Source organism: Maniola jurtina, chromosome 20 (assembly GCF_905333055.1).
Source record: "Maniola jurtina chromosome 20, ilManJurt1.1, whole genome shotgun sequence".
Classification (NCBI taxonomy): domain Eukaryota; kingdom Metazoa; phylum Arthropoda; class Insecta; order Lepidoptera; family Nymphalidae; genus Maniola; species Maniola jurtina.
In genome coordinates this window covers 7,138,222-7,152,356 of record NC_060048.1, presented here as the reverse complement: position 1 = coordinate 7,152,356, position 14,135 = coordinate 7,138,222, and the positions used below count along the sequence as shown (strand labels likewise).

The following is a 14,135-nucleotide window of genomic DNA, read 5'->3' as shown; positions in this document are numbered from 1 at the left end:
TTACAAAATTCACCGATAAAATTGATAAAATCCACTAAAAATCCAATACTCAATAGCCTTGACATTGTCAAAATCAGTCAAAATTCTGTCATTCTATCTGTGGTCAAAATTCATCAAAATTCTTTTTTTTTTCTCTCTCGTCTGGCTTTACAAAGATTAGCCAAAGTCAAGTTTGTAGTTATTTGTAACAAGTTAGTTAAACTATGTAAAAGTATGGGCCCCGACTGTGCCGGCGCTCGCCGACATACGCACGGCACCCCCTTAGAGCGCTTTCCAGTCAGTTTTAACAAAAAAAAAAAACACTCCAAAAAGGCAGAACACGCCCGCCAGCTAACACCAACACAGACGAAGCCCAAGCCCCAAAATTCTTTTATTGATGTCAAATGACGCTTGACAGCGAACAAAGAAGGTTCTGAACATGGTTCTGAAAAAATAGACTTAACTTTAGAAGGACTTTATGGCAAACAATGGCAAACTGGGATTTGACTTGGTCATCACTTGGCCCAAGCTTGGCCATAACTATAATAGTGCCGCTTCAACAACAACACTGTTGTGGTAAACAACAAGCACTGGCAAACATGTAGACGGCTGTTTGCGCTTGGTAACGCTTGGGAGCGCTTTTTGTTAGATCCGATTAGCTGCAAGCCAAACCATATTCAAAAACACTGTGTATAAAAAGTACGCCGTGCTGTGGTGTTTCCCAATGCTTGCCACCAAAGAGTATGTAATCACTTGCTTGCGACAAGCATGAAGCGGCACCATAAAAGCCATCAAATCCAAGGCTGATCAAATCATAGACAATAATCTCTGATAGAGGCTAGACAGAATATAGAGAGAAGCGATAGAAAGAATAAGCTCTATGAGAATAATACGTCAAACTCAAAAGTCAAATCAAATGTCATTGTCAACCCAACCAATAGGTAACCTAAAAAATTCAAAAATTTTACGATTATTACATTGATTGTATTTATTTAATTAATTATTTTAATAATGGATGTGGTTAAATTAGTTGGCAAATATTTAAACACACCTGTGGGTACAGTGTGTTACAACACCGACAAAGTACGTCCTTACTCTGTCATCATTTAATAAAAATACAATAACACTCAATTTTCGAAATAAAAGGTTTTTTTACAGGTTCTAACAACCGTCCTAGATAAAGAGAATATTGAAGGACTTGCTACCATCATATTACGGCTAGCGGCTAAGAGTGGGGTCTCCATGAGTAATGTGCAAACTTTATTGAGTTATCAATGGTTAGAATACTTATCTATGTATGCAAACCAAGCGCACGCTAACCCGGCGTTTGCCAAAACCTTTCTCCAGGTATTTGGTGTTTGTAGTACTTACTTTCTCTTACAGCTAGAATACCCCTTCTTTTAGAGAGTAAAACAGACCTAAAGCACAAAATAGAGACCTATGTAAAGTGTTGTTCAGATTTTATCAAAGTTTTCCTACAGAATATGAGTACAAATAGGGATTTTATTCTAGGTCTCCACGATACAGGTTCCCTAGTGTGGTGGCCAAAGGCAATATGACTGTAAAACTTCCTTGTCAATAAAGATTTATTTTATTTTTATTATTCATAATTTAGGTCTTTGAGTCTCAACATCTTGAGAGTTTTCAGGGTTCTGTACTTCAAAAGGAAAAACGTAACCCTTATAGGATCACTTTATTATCTGTCTGTCTGTCTGTCCAACTGTTGATCTGTCCGTCTTTCTGTCTGTCTGTTGTGTCTGTCAAGAAAACCTATAAGGTACTTCCTGTTCACCTAGAATAAATGTGTTTTATAATGTCTTTAAGACATTATAAAACACATTTAATGTCTTAAAGACATTTTAAAAGACATTATAAATGTGTTTTATAATGTCTTTAAGACATTATAAAACACATTTATTTATGTGATTGAACTGTGAAACTTTATTTGTGATTTTACAGGGATTAAACAAAGGCTTACAGAAAAACACATTTCTGACTGGGAATCATTTGACTATAACTGATATTGCAGCATATTACACAATATATCCTATGATGGTCAGTAAAATTTTGCAGTAATTTGTATTTTTTTTTTATTGAAAACCTGTTAGTGCATGGATTTGCCTAAACACCAATTTTCATGGATATAACTTGAAAATGACAGACTTTCATACAAGCTTTCAACCCATATTTAGCCACCTAACAGGAATTTCCAAAAACCCTTTCTTAGTAGGTGGCTACTTCCAAAGTCATAAAAGGAACTTAGTGTTAAAATTTCAAATATTCACCCCTGTGGTTTAGGCTAACTGTTGAAAGATCAGTCAGTCAGTCAGGACGATTCTTTTTATATGTACTCTACTTCTATTTTCAGGAACGCCTCACAATTTTGGAGCAGGAATCTCTAGTGCACTTATGCAGGTGGATAAAACACTTACAATCCAAGCCCAAGCTATGTGGAAACAAGCCCCCGTTATCATTAAACACATTAAACTTATCAATCCTAGCTCCAGCCGTGCATTGAGGCAAACTTAATTGTCCATTATTTTATGTTAGTTAATGTACTAAGGCTCAAAGCACATTGTGGCAGAATCGAAGTAATGCATCTTTTTCGTGTTAGCATAACTTAAAATTGGTGCTGACTGCTGAATGCCAATATTATGCAATTCGAAGACTAAGATAAGATAAAGATAAGATTTTATTTTGCTCAACAACAAATATAACTAAGTGGACGGACGACATCAAGCGAGTCACAGGGAGCCACTGGATTCAGGCGGCGCAAGACCGTTGCGTATGGAAGTCCTTATAAGAGACCTACGTCCAGCAGTGGACGTCTATCGGTTGTTGTACCTTTCAGAGTAGCATTTTTATTTCATCCTAGCTGATGCCCGCGACTTCGTTCGCGTGAATTTAGGTTTTCTGAAATTTTGTGGTGACTCCTTGATTTTCCGGGATAAAAGTAACCTATGTGCTAATCCAAGATATTACCTATCTCCATTCCAAATTTCAGCCAAATCCGTTTGGTAGTTTTTGCGTGAAAGATTAACAAACATACACACACATATTTACACATACATACATTACGTACACAAACTCGCCTTTATAATATTAGTGTGAAATGTGATTTGAACTTTATTTAGCTCACTTTTGAACACACACGTACAACTTGTCACACGTGTATCTTGCAGCGCCTTGTCAGACGCGCTTGTAAGGTTGCGAGACCTGCAAAGATAAGTTCGTCTTCGTTCGTTCACTAGTTCAAGCGAACACGACGGAATGAATGAAGTTCAGTAAACCTTGCACTGCTAACATAATATGTATTATTTGCACGCATCGCGTCGCGTCTATTCCCTTGTGTGCTTTGAGCCTTTATTAATTTGCACTAAATTTTGAAATGGAAAATAAGAAGACATTTTACAATCCACGTGTGTTGTTTTATTTTTACAAATGTGCGGATTAAAGATTAAAGCATTGTTAGTATTTTATATAATAGTGACCTATGTTGTAAGTAAACATAATAAAACCTAATGGGTTTGTATTTGTATTTAATTGACTATGATTGATACATTTTATCAAAATCACTCAGTAAAGGATTTCATATACCTAGGAGAGTAATTGTAATAAGAGTGGACAATAATACTGTTGATATTTAAAGAATATTAGCCATGCTAATTATGACTAATACTCCCCTTTCCCTTCCTATTAAGCGTAAAGCTTGTGCCAGGAATGGGTGTGACAATTATAGTGCAACGGGTGGGGTTGAACCGCCAACCTTTCAGAATTCAGTCCGCTCCTCAACCGTTGAGCTATCGAGGTTCTAAATTATCTTAACTGTTATTACAAGAACCTTTTTATATAGCTTTTATAAATAACTTTTCGATACCCACGCTTCTTGTGTAGAGTATTGAGATCAAGCCAAGTAGGTAAATATGTAACTACTTATAGTTCGCGACGGGTCGACATGGCAATCGGGGTGGGGACGCCCCGCACACCCGCACAGCTCCCGCGCTAACCTCCTGCGGGATAGTGCGGGTGTGCGGGGCGTCCCTCCACCTCATACCCCAATTGCCATCTCAACCTGACGCGTACTATACGTAGTACGTACTCGCTTCCTATACCTACCTACTTAATAAAACTGAAACAAGTATCTACAAAAGATGGAACTCCAGTCAAATTAGTTTTTTTTATCAACAACAAAAACTTGGTTAAATGACTTTAACCAGGCACGTTTAACGTATAGCACAAGTTTATTGCTCTAGAACTGGTTTTTGATTGCTATCAGAGTGTGGCCTAGGTGAGAGCGGGAGCGGGTGCGGTCAGAGAGTAGGATGCGCCTGCGCGTCTTTGCAATTTCATAAAAGTGCTGGTACTACACTATTGCGAACCTGGTGGTGTACTTACGTTTCCGTGTGAAATAGGAGGCTGTAAGTACTACTGCCTTGAAACACGCACGGGTTTGTGACGCTAATTTCTTCCGAATTCGTGTCCACCAAACGCGCACGGGTTTGCAATGCAAACGATCTTCCAAACACGTGTTTAAGCGATGCATAATAATTTTACCCATTTCAACTAAGTGAAAAATCTAAATTAAGAGCGTCGCTTACGTACCTAATTAAAATATTAATATCTTTAGGTAAATATAGGTAGACTAAAGATACCTACCTAGGTATAAGTAGACTATAATAGACCTATTTAAAAAAACCGGCTAAGCGCGAGTCAGACTCGCGGACCGAGCGTTCCGTTACGGGTATTTTTTCTGACATTTTGCACGATAAATCAAATGCATGAAAATAAATAAAAATCTGTTTTAGAATGATGTACAGATAAAGCCCTTTCATGAGATACCCCACCTTGTAACTTTACTTTAAAAATACTTACTTTGAAAATAGAGAAACATTTTAATTTTTTTTAATGATGTAACCACAAATTCACCGTTTTCGGATTTTTTTCTTTATTTATGCTTTAAGATCTACCTACCTGCCAAATTTCACGATTCTAGGTCAACGGGTTTTCTTGACGGACAGACAGACAGACAATAAAGTGATCCTATAAGGGCCCCTTTTTCCTTTTGAAGTATGGAACCCTAAAAACTACATTCACAGAGGCCGATCACAGGAATTGATTTAATGAAACTGCCTTACCCCTTCCAAGTTAGCCCTCTGCCATCTCTGCATCATGACTTACCTACAGATTAGATCGGCTAAAAAAAATCCGATGAATTGAGAACCTTCTCCTTTTTCGAAGTCGGTTAAAAATGTACTTTTATCGGAATAAATAAATCATAATAGGCTCTTATTTATTTCAGGCATCGAAACCCGTACCCCCTTGGGATAAAGAGCCTTTGTCGAAGCAGTTGTACCCTCACGAGCTGAAACATGTCGATCTTAACAAACCAGTCATATATTTTCCACAGCCATTTTCTTTTCCAGGATATCCAGTTATTTTGTATTTGTAGTTAAAACTATATGCATTTCGAACAGATAACGAATTCGATAAGAAGATAACATAATTTGGAGAATTCATTTCCGACTTTTATCTAAGATTCATTCAAACGTTAAATCGATATTTTTTCAGGGTTTAAAATAATTAAACTACTAAATAATTATATTACAGACTTTATTCTGTGTTGCTTTGTTCCTACTACAAATATCTAAGCTAAGACAAAATAAATAAGTAGGTATACCTAAACATTTTGTTTTATGAGAAAACGTTTCAGATATAATTTTTAAACCGCCAAAGATACAGAATCATTTTTCAAACATAGATATCAGGTACTCGTATTTTGGGTCCCATTAATTTTTCTATCGGAAAATCGGAACATGAGACATCTTTCTAATTTGTTTGAGTAATAGCAGCCATTGTCTTCAGACTCTGAAATAAGAATAAGTACGTCTATATAAATCGTTAATTTAATTTATGTAAAATAGAAACCATAGGTCATCTTCCAGAAAATAGTATCACCTAGTGCCACTAGACCTGGCATTTAGCAAATGACTCAGGTTTGGTCTAGATTAGTGGGAGGCTTCGGCTGCGGCGGCGTTCCGATATAAGAAAAGGGTGTACTGAATAGGTAAACTTCCTGATTTATCTGTGAGCTTCAGACCTTTTTTATAATTCAGATACAAGCCCTTGACTGCAATCTCGCCTGGTGGTAAGCGATCACTGAGGAGGCAGTCTAAGATGGAAGCGGGATAACCCGGAAAGGGTAATCCAGTTTTCATTAAACCGATAGGTAGGTACCTACTCCTTTGATTTTCATTTGGTTTTGGTGATCATTTGGTGGCACGGCTTTTGCCAGTAGGGTGGTAACTAGCCACGGCTGAAGCCTCCCACCAGATCAGATCAGTAATTTAGAAATTCCAAACCCCTGCCGGGAATCGAACCCGGGGCCTCCCACTAATAAGACCACAGCGCTTACCACTGCACTAAGGTCACTTTAGGTCGATACAATTAAATAGAGGTACCTAGGTAGGTACGTAGGGCGTTAAAAAGGTATGTAGAGCGAGAGGTATAGGTACCAGATTGTAGTTCCTGAAAACAAGCGTGAATCTGGTCCTTCAACACGGTTCGCGACTGCTGCGATGTCACCGATGATTGTACCTTGTTCCACAGTTCCGCTTCTCGGGGGATACCCTTCGAATCCACCTGTGGAATTTCCGTAATTGCGCATATTATAAGTCAAAGCATAAAGGTCATCGCTCATCACTATCCACCCATATTATAAATTCGAAAGTGTGACGGGGCGATAACTCACTGTTTTTTAACGTTTATCTAATCCATGTCGAAAGTAATAGTGAGCCGATTCTTCAAAGCGATCTGTGATGGGATGGAGATAATACAAAGTACTTTTTACAGCTTTTTTTAAACGTATTCTGTGATAAAAGCAGAAAAGAAGCAAGAAATTCTAGAAAACCTGTCGTGTAGATTAGGCCGTTCTTCCACGATGGTACAAGTGCGCGCATTATAATGCCAGCATTTAAAACTGGTCGCTACGGCCATGGCCATGCGGCCTGTGAACATAGTCTTGTTTTTGTAAAAAGTAACATAATAACAAGTAGTTTGCTCTGTCGGAGCGGTGCGGTTACAGTGTGATGACCTTTGCCTACACGTGTTTATTTATGAGCAAAAACCTTTCTTACCACTTGTAAGTTGGCGAATACACATTGGCTGAGGCACTGAAACAAAATTGTATTTTTTGTAGATGCAAGCTTTAAGTACCTAGGTGAATTATATGGGTACCTACCTAAAATTATCTAAAATTAATTGATGTAGTGTTTCGCTTAGTAATGGCCCTGATAACAAATCTTAGAGTGCAAAATAGAGAGTCGCAGAGTCACTCTCACTAAGAGACCTACCTAATTGAGATAGCCATACTCTCATTATAGTGATCAGTAATGAGGAGATACTTTTTAGGAAAACAGGGTATTTTCAAGCTACGAGTAGGTGTAGGTAGGTACATAGTTAAAATAGCTACGAAACTGAAGTGGTAATGGTCTGAGCATTCGCATTGGGCACTTATAGTGCCCGGCAAACAACTTGGATCTGAAGCAGAGTAATGGGAGAAAGTTGGCGAATCCGGGAAGCGAAAGTCAACGTATCAACCAATCGAGTGCACTCGCGCTGACTGATCGACCAATCGTGTGCTCCCGCCATTCGCGTCAATACTCAAGTTGTTTGCCGGACACTGTTTGTAGCAAGAGTTGATAAAATATGGCAGGTACTCGGATGGCAGCTGCTGTGCACCTGTGTTTATATACCTACTCTTTGCTTTCCAGATGTTGCAACGAGTATTTAGTTCCACTCGTTGGACGCATTTGTAGATTTGTTGATTAGCTGGGTGAGTATTAAAATTTTCAAGAACTGGACGAGGTATTGTATGAATTGACCAAATTCTTCTCCATCAACTAGGTACCTACCTACCTGTGTCCTACATAATACCACTTAAACGACTGCTTACCTATTCATTATCATCCTTACTAATAAGCGGTTCGTTTCTTTTAATCCTTGCAGAATTTGCGTAGGTACCAGCTGGGTTAGTATTAGTACTTCAAAGGGCCGGACGAGGTATTGTATGAATTGACCAAACTCTTCTCCATCAACTAGGTACCTACCTACCTGTGTCCTATATAATACCACTTAAATGACTGCTTACCTGTTCATTATCATCCTTACTAATAAGCGGTTCGTTTCTTTTAATCCTTGCAGAATTTGCGTAGGTACTAGCTGGGTAAGTATTAGTACTTCCAAGGGCCGGACGAGGTATTGTATTGACGAACTTCTCTCCACCATCTCCAGCTCCGTAGTCAGAGTAATCATTATTGGACCCATTTAAAACATGCATCTTACTACTATTGGTGTTACGTCGTTCGTGGTTGTATTGGTTCATCTCTTGCTTGCTGTTAGCGTCAATACGTGGGGATGGATCGTTAAATGTATCGCTGGTCCGACGTTGACGCGCATTTTCGTCCGTCTTATCATTTACGTGACAATTTCGTAAGGCAATCGCAATGTCTTCTTCCAACAAATGAATATTTCCATCGCTTGAACAGGATATTAAGACCGGCAGCATGAAAAGTATTATCATTGTCACCATCTCTGACGGTAGTAACCTGAACTGTTGCATCCGAGATTTTAAATTGGGAGTGCGCAGGATGTATGGTCATTATGGCTGACAGGTTAGCGGCAGGTTAGCATGATTTGCGGTGCATTTAATTAGTCAATTATAAAGTCGTCTGTATTCATATTGTTGATGCATTAGGTATTTTGTGTGGTTGGATTGATTGATTGATAGATAATTTACCTACGTATATCTATTATGTGGTAATTTTTTTATTAAATGTAAATCTAATGATGATAGATACCTACCTAGCACGTGTCAATCTTACCATAGCCGTTAAGTACCTACCTAAGTAGGTACGTCTTAATATAAATTTTACCAATACCTTTTGATGGTGTATTCTCTGTGAAGGGCGATGGTCACGGTTTTAATTAATATAGGTCCTACTTCTATAGCTCGACCGACTGCTAAATTGGTTCAGAGACCAGGGTTAAGATTTCTACTGTGAACTTTTTAATAATAATTTTCTTCACTATTCTTACCAATAACTTAATATTACCTTACCTAACTAGTTCCTTATACTTACGTCATATTTTAGTTTGATATAAGTATTTCATGTTTAGAATGCATAAATAAAAGCTTAGGTAGGACCATGGTAGGACCTAACTGTTGAGTTTCTTTTCAGTAGTTGGCTCTTCTCAGTAGAATCTACTTACCGAACCGGCGGTAGTCTTGAGTCTACCTTGCGCACCACAAGTTGACCTAGGTACAGTAAGATAATATTTTCCATTGAATATTTTAATATTCGGCTCGAAGTTTCATCCACATTCCACACACATACACACACACACTCACAGACTCACACACACACATGCAATCCAGTCCAGTTTAAGAAATTAGCTCTAGTATCGACTAATGTGCTAATGTGTCAGAATTAGTCGATACTACAGCTAACTTCTTAACCTGGATCCTTTCAAGTAAAGATTTTTATATAAACCTGTGAGGATGATACTGTCATTGTCGTAATTGAAAATGCCATAAGCCTACGTTGTCGTATTAATTTAAAAAATGCGAAAAACCAAATTAAATTTGAATTTCGCAGGTAGGCCCGTCTCATGCCCCTTAAGGTGGATGCAACGGGTCTGAATAAGAATGCCATAAGCCTACTTTGTCGTATTAATTTACAAATTGCGAAAAACCAAATTAAATTTAAATTTTGCGGGCAGACCCATCAGGAAACTTGCACGCCTGCGAGTTCGCTCTAATGTTCTCAAAGGTGTGTGAAGTCTGCCAATTAGCGTGACAGACCCAAAAGCTAAACCTTCTTTATTCTGAGAGGAGACTCGTGCTCAGTAGTGGGCAGCGATGATGATGATGATGAACAGAAATAAAAATAAAACAGAGTCAAAAATTATTCAGCCCTTTATTGAATAATCAAAAATTTGCACGCGAACCTACGATAATAAATCTAAGACTAAATAAAATACTGTCTATAGGTACTTAAATTTTATGAAGGTAGATACGTTTAGCCTTTGCCATAATGCCCCCATTTCCCATTACCCCATCCACCCCATGCCGGCTTCGCGTCACTTCCATACACCCTCACACCGGGAAGACTTCCGTAACCCGTGTACCCACTGCCGGCCAGGCCTGCCTTGCCACGACTTCCGTAACTGTCAGCAACACTCATGTAGCCGCCAGTAAGAACACCAGTACCGGAATTGCCCCCGTACGATCCAGTGAGGTGGAATGTTAGAGGAATGTGCAGGCCTCTTAAACTCGTAGGACGGTAGCTGTGCCAAAATGTTTCAGCTTGTTCCATGCTTTCAGGAGATTCCGTTGATCTTTTCTCTGCTTCTACGACAATATATTTTACTAGTTAAATTATGTCCGTTTGGATAAATCCATGTTTTTAGCTTTGCGTATCTCCAGATAAAAAAAACCGGCCAAGTGCGAGTCAGACTCGTGCAGTGATGGTCCCGTACTGGGGTATTTTTTCCTACATTTTGCACGATAAATCAAAAACTATTATGCATAAAAATAAACAAAAATCTGTTTTAGAATGTCCAAATAAAGCCCTTTCATATGATACCCCACTTGGTATATTATCTAACTTTGAAGATTCAAACACATTTTAATTTTTTTTTCTGTGATGTAACCACAAATTCACGGTTTTCAGATTTATTCCTTTAATTGTGCTATAAGACCTACCTACCTGCCAAATTTCATGATTCTAGGTCAACGGGAAGTACCTATAGGTTTTCTTGACAGACACGACGGACGGACGGACGGATGGACAGACAGACAGACAACAAAGTGATCCTATATAAGGGTTCTGTTTTTACTTTTGAGGTACGGAAACCTAAAAAGGAACCCTTATGCTTTATAGAATCACTTCGTTGTCTCTCTTTCTGCCAGTGTGTTGTGCCTGTCAAGTTCCATCAAAACCTATAGGTCACTCCAACAATACCTAGATGTCTATTATATTTTTCGTTCTCTTATAAGTAATCCAGATTCCAGATCTACCTTTCATACTTCTAATTCCATCAGCTGTGGTAACTCAAAACGCCCCTACTTACTTACCCTGTTTTACAGTCGAAACCACCATGCCGCCATCTGCTTGGACTCTGGATTGTAAGGTCTGCGTCCATATCTTCTCGGCATCGTTATCGTGCGTGGTGGTGAGTGGTGGACTTGGAGATAAGTACAGAGCTGGATCGAGTACAACTCCTTCTATAATGCTCACTATTCCAATTAAGTACAAAATTATCTGGAAAAAAGTAAGAAAGGTTCAAGTTTCATGTTATAGTCATCATCATGATCAACCCCTCGCTGGTCCACTATTGAACACAGGTCTCCTCTCAAAGGGCTTGCGTGTTGCTGAGTTTGTTGTGGGCTCTTGCCAAACTTGGGCGCGTTTGGAACCCTTGTAGCTTTAGTTTTAAGTTACGTAATTAGTTATCACCACTATATCGTACTTTAACAACTTCGACCATCAAAAACAGTACAATTGTATCTACATTGAATAAATGATTTCGACTTTGAGTGACGAGGGCTTAGTCTATAGTCTGTCACGCTTGTCCAGTGTGGATTGGCAGACTTCACACATTTAAGAACATTATGTAGAACTTTCAAGCATGCAGGATTCCTCACGATGTTATCCTTCAGTTTTAAAACAACACACAATATCGGGCTAACCCTGAAATGTTGAAGTGCGTGCCCGGGATCGAATCGCGCCACGAAGTCCGACGTCCACTAAACTATCACTGCCTTATTTGTCCGAATAAACCAATCACTTCATTAATTTTGGAAAATGTTATGGCCGGGTGGTCAATCCAAGTATGTATACCAACTTACATTCATGATTAGATGTCTTACACTTACACTCCTACGTGTTATTCGATGCTGACTGGGAATTATACTAACAAAATCCTATGGTGCTCGTACATATGTGATTCGGGATGAAGGAATGCCCTTTCTACTTTCTCCTGTTTGGGATTTTTAACGTATCTACGAATCTAGTTCAAGGTCGTCTTGTTCTCACAATAAAATGGATAGCTTAAAAATGGTCCATCTAAGTCGGTACGATAGTAGCTACAAATATTGCCTTTCAATGTTGCAATTCAATTTTTTTTTTTTTCGATTTTGGCTTATTATATTAAACTCTTAAGCGGTGGTCTTCATCTTCATTCTGGGCTGGTTTCCGCACTTAGACGTTTCCGTCTGTTGTACATGGAAAAAAATGGTGGAAGCCTAGTGGTTAAGACTTCGGCCTGAACGGGGAACCGAGATTCGATTCAATTCTGGGTACGCCTAGCTTTGATGTTCGTTTTAGCAATTAAATATACCCGAGTCATATTTAATGATGAAGGCAAACATCACGAGGAAACCAGCACGTGTGAAAGTTCTTCATAATAATCTCAAACGTTTGTGAAGTCTGCCAATTCACACCTGACCAGGCGTGGTAAACTATGGCCTCGGCCTTTCTTATTCTGAGAGGAGAGCTGTGTTTAGCTGTGAATCCGCGATGTGTTGAGATGATGGTGAGGTGACGCTCTTACGAACGCGCAATATCGACGCTCTAGATATGACACCCCGTAACTGCATAAATTGGTCATTTTTATGTTTTGTTGCAAACATTTCCATATCTTTGTAATTTCTCATCTTATTGGTGATATCTTATCGGTACAGGAGACTAAATGCACAGAAAACTGATTGTTAGACGTGACTTTGACGTGGCTATGGAGTCCATAGCCTATGTCCATAGTATGGATATAAGTACGATTCATGATCAAAACTTAGATACAATGATAAAGAGACATGTTTTATTTTCAAGTTCGTAAACTTTCATAGTTTAATGATTAATGGGTGAGAAGGTAGAATTTAGTACTATGCGCTTATAATAGATGAACATTTTTGTTTGATCAAGGTATACAATACCTTATTTATCTTTAACCCCACAGGCCCGCAAGATCTCCCCAATTACGAGTAGCTTCGTCGATGATAGTAATTGATCTTTCATGTATTTTGTGTCCTGGGATTTGCGTGAAAATTACAAAATATGTGAACTGCAGAAGAATGTACTGCACCTGAGAAAGCAAAATGATTGTTACATAGATAGTATAGATAGTTGTTGCGTTCAGTTCTGTAGGTTCGTTAGTACGGGTTACCTAGGAGAGATCACTTTAGTGATAAGGTCGCCCTTTATTTAATTAAGTGTATCATAATATGTATATTCTGTCTTAGTAATTTTGTAACAATAAAGTTGTTTAAATAAATAAATTAAATAAATAGATACTTATTTTTCTTTTATTACGTTACAAGTGGTAGTAGCCAGTAGGTACCTAAGTGATGATTTTAAGGGTTTCGTAACTCAAAGGGAAAAAAGGAACTCTTATGGGATCACTTTTTTGTCTGTCTGGCTTTCGGTCTATCTGCCTGTCCGTCTGGTCGTTTCTATCAAGAAAAACTATAGGGTACTTCACATTGACCAAGGATCATAAAAAGCAGGTAGGTAGGTATCATAGTTAATTCGTAATTACAGTACAAAAAAAATTAAAATGTATTTTCGATAAAAATTATTTACTAATTACTACATGGCGCAGTCCATCATTAAATTGCAGTGTTCTACATAAAAATATTAGGTATACCTTGTACGATGGTACGGAATCCTTCGTGTGTGAGTACGGCTCGCACTTGACCGGTTTTTTGTGAATAGATATTAAAGTTGTTCATATAAAAAATTCAACTTACTCTCTTCATAGCGACGAGCTAAAGTGAAAAATGAAGGATATATTTATAATCGAAGTCATTTATACTGGTGTGGAGATAAAATACCGCGAGAGAGATGAGTGTATTTGATTGATTAACGATGACACTAGGCGATGCATCAGTCCTGATGGTTCTTTTTAATCCTGCTGTCCTGATGGGACAACGTAAGGGTAGGGCGTGCAGGTTTTTTTTATTTAGATATAAGTTGGCCCTTGACTGCAATCTTACCTGGTGGTAAGTGATGATGCATTCTAAGATGGAAGCGGGCTAACCTGGAAGGGATATGGCATTTTTTTTTTAAACCCATACCCCTTTGGTTTATTCACGGCATCGT

General features: G+C 38.5%; 3 protein-coding genes across 4 annotated transcripts; 1 reads left to right on the top strand and 2 right to left on the bottom strand.

The window, feature by feature from the left end:
- Positions 1 to 880: 880 nt before the first annotated feature.
- LOC123875381 (eukaryotic translation elongation factor 1 epsilon-1) lies at positions 881 to 3,397 on the top strand. 2 transcript variants are annotated; one of them, XM_045921171.1, is made up of 4 exons: positions 881 to 1,062; positions 1,126 to 1,326; positions 1,939 to 2,034; positions 2,348 to 3,397. In XM_045921171.1, exons 1-4 carry the CDS (start codon positions 991 to 993, stop codon positions 2,495 to 2,497), a joined length of 519 nt encoding a protein of 172 aa, XP_045777127.1. In that variant the 5' UTR covers positions 881 to 990; the 3' UTR covers positions 2,498 to 3,397. The 2 variants fall into 2 exon arrangements, with proteins under 2 accessions (XP_045777127.1, XP_045777128.1); XM_045921172.1 differs by having other exon boundaries at positions 885 to 1,062; positions 1,138 to 1,326.
- Positions 3,398 to 5,572: 2,175 nt separating this feature from the next.
- Positions 5,573 to 8,827, bottom strand: LOC123875379. Its single transcript, XM_045921168.1, has 4 exons — positions 8,126 to 8,827; positions 7,113 to 7,148; positions 6,492 to 6,618; positions 5,573 to 5,844 (listed from the first exon to the last, which is right to left on the bottom strand). The coding sequence occupies exons 1-4, from the start codon at positions 8,594 to 8,596 to the stop codon at positions 5,741 to 5,743; spliced, it is 738 nt and encodes a 245-aa protein (XP_045777124.1). The 5' UTR covers positions 8,597 to 8,827; the 3' UTR covers positions 5,573 to 5,740.
- Positions 8,828 to 9,937: 1,110 nt separating this feature from the next.
- LOC123875380 lies at positions 9,938 to 11,895 on the bottom strand. Its single transcript, XM_045921169.1, has 3 exons — positions 11,888 to 11,895; positions 11,114 to 11,300; positions 9,938 to 10,387 (listed from the first exon to the last, which is right to left on the bottom strand). Exons 1-3 carry the CDS (start codon positions 11,891 to 11,893, stop codon positions 10,056 to 10,058), a joined length of 525 nt encoding a protein of 174 aa, XP_045777125.1. The 5' UTR covers positions 11,894 to 11,895; the 3' UTR covers positions 9,938 to 10,055.
- Between the last annotated feature and the right edge of the window lie 2,240 nt (positions 11,896 to 14,135).

Bases quoted from the DNA above. Each gene is read 5' to 3' on its own strand.
- LOC123875380 (XM_045921169.1), bottom strand. The intron at 10,388-11,113 runs GTAAGTAAGTAG...ATATTGTCGTAG, and splicing joins GGTTTCGACTGTAAAACAGG to AAGCAGAGAAAAGATCAACG.
- LOC123875379 (XM_045921168.1), bottom strand. From the start codon at position 8,596: ATGCAACAGTTCAGGTTACTACCGTCAGAGATGGTGACAATGATAATA. The intron at 7,149-8,125 runs GTAAGCAGTCAT...ATTTTGTTTCAG, and splicing joins GTAAGGATGATAATGAACAG to TGCCTCAGCCAATGTGTATT. The intron at 6,619-7,112 runs GTAAGAAAGGTT...GAAATTCCACAG, and splicing joins TATTCGCCAACTTACAAGTG to GTGGATTCGAAGGGTATCCC.
- LOC123875381 (XM_045921171.1), top strand. From the start codon at position 991: ATGGATGTGGTTAAATTAGTTGGCAAATATTTAAACACACCTGTGGGT. The intron at 1,063-1,125 runs GTACGTCCTTAC...TCGAAATAAAAG, and splicing joins TGTGTTACAACACCGACAAA to GTTTTTTTACAGGTTCTAAC. The intron at 1,327-1,938 runs GTATTTGGTGTT...GTGATTTTACAG, and splicing joins TTGCCAAAACCTTTCTCCAG to GGATTAAACAAAGGCTTACA.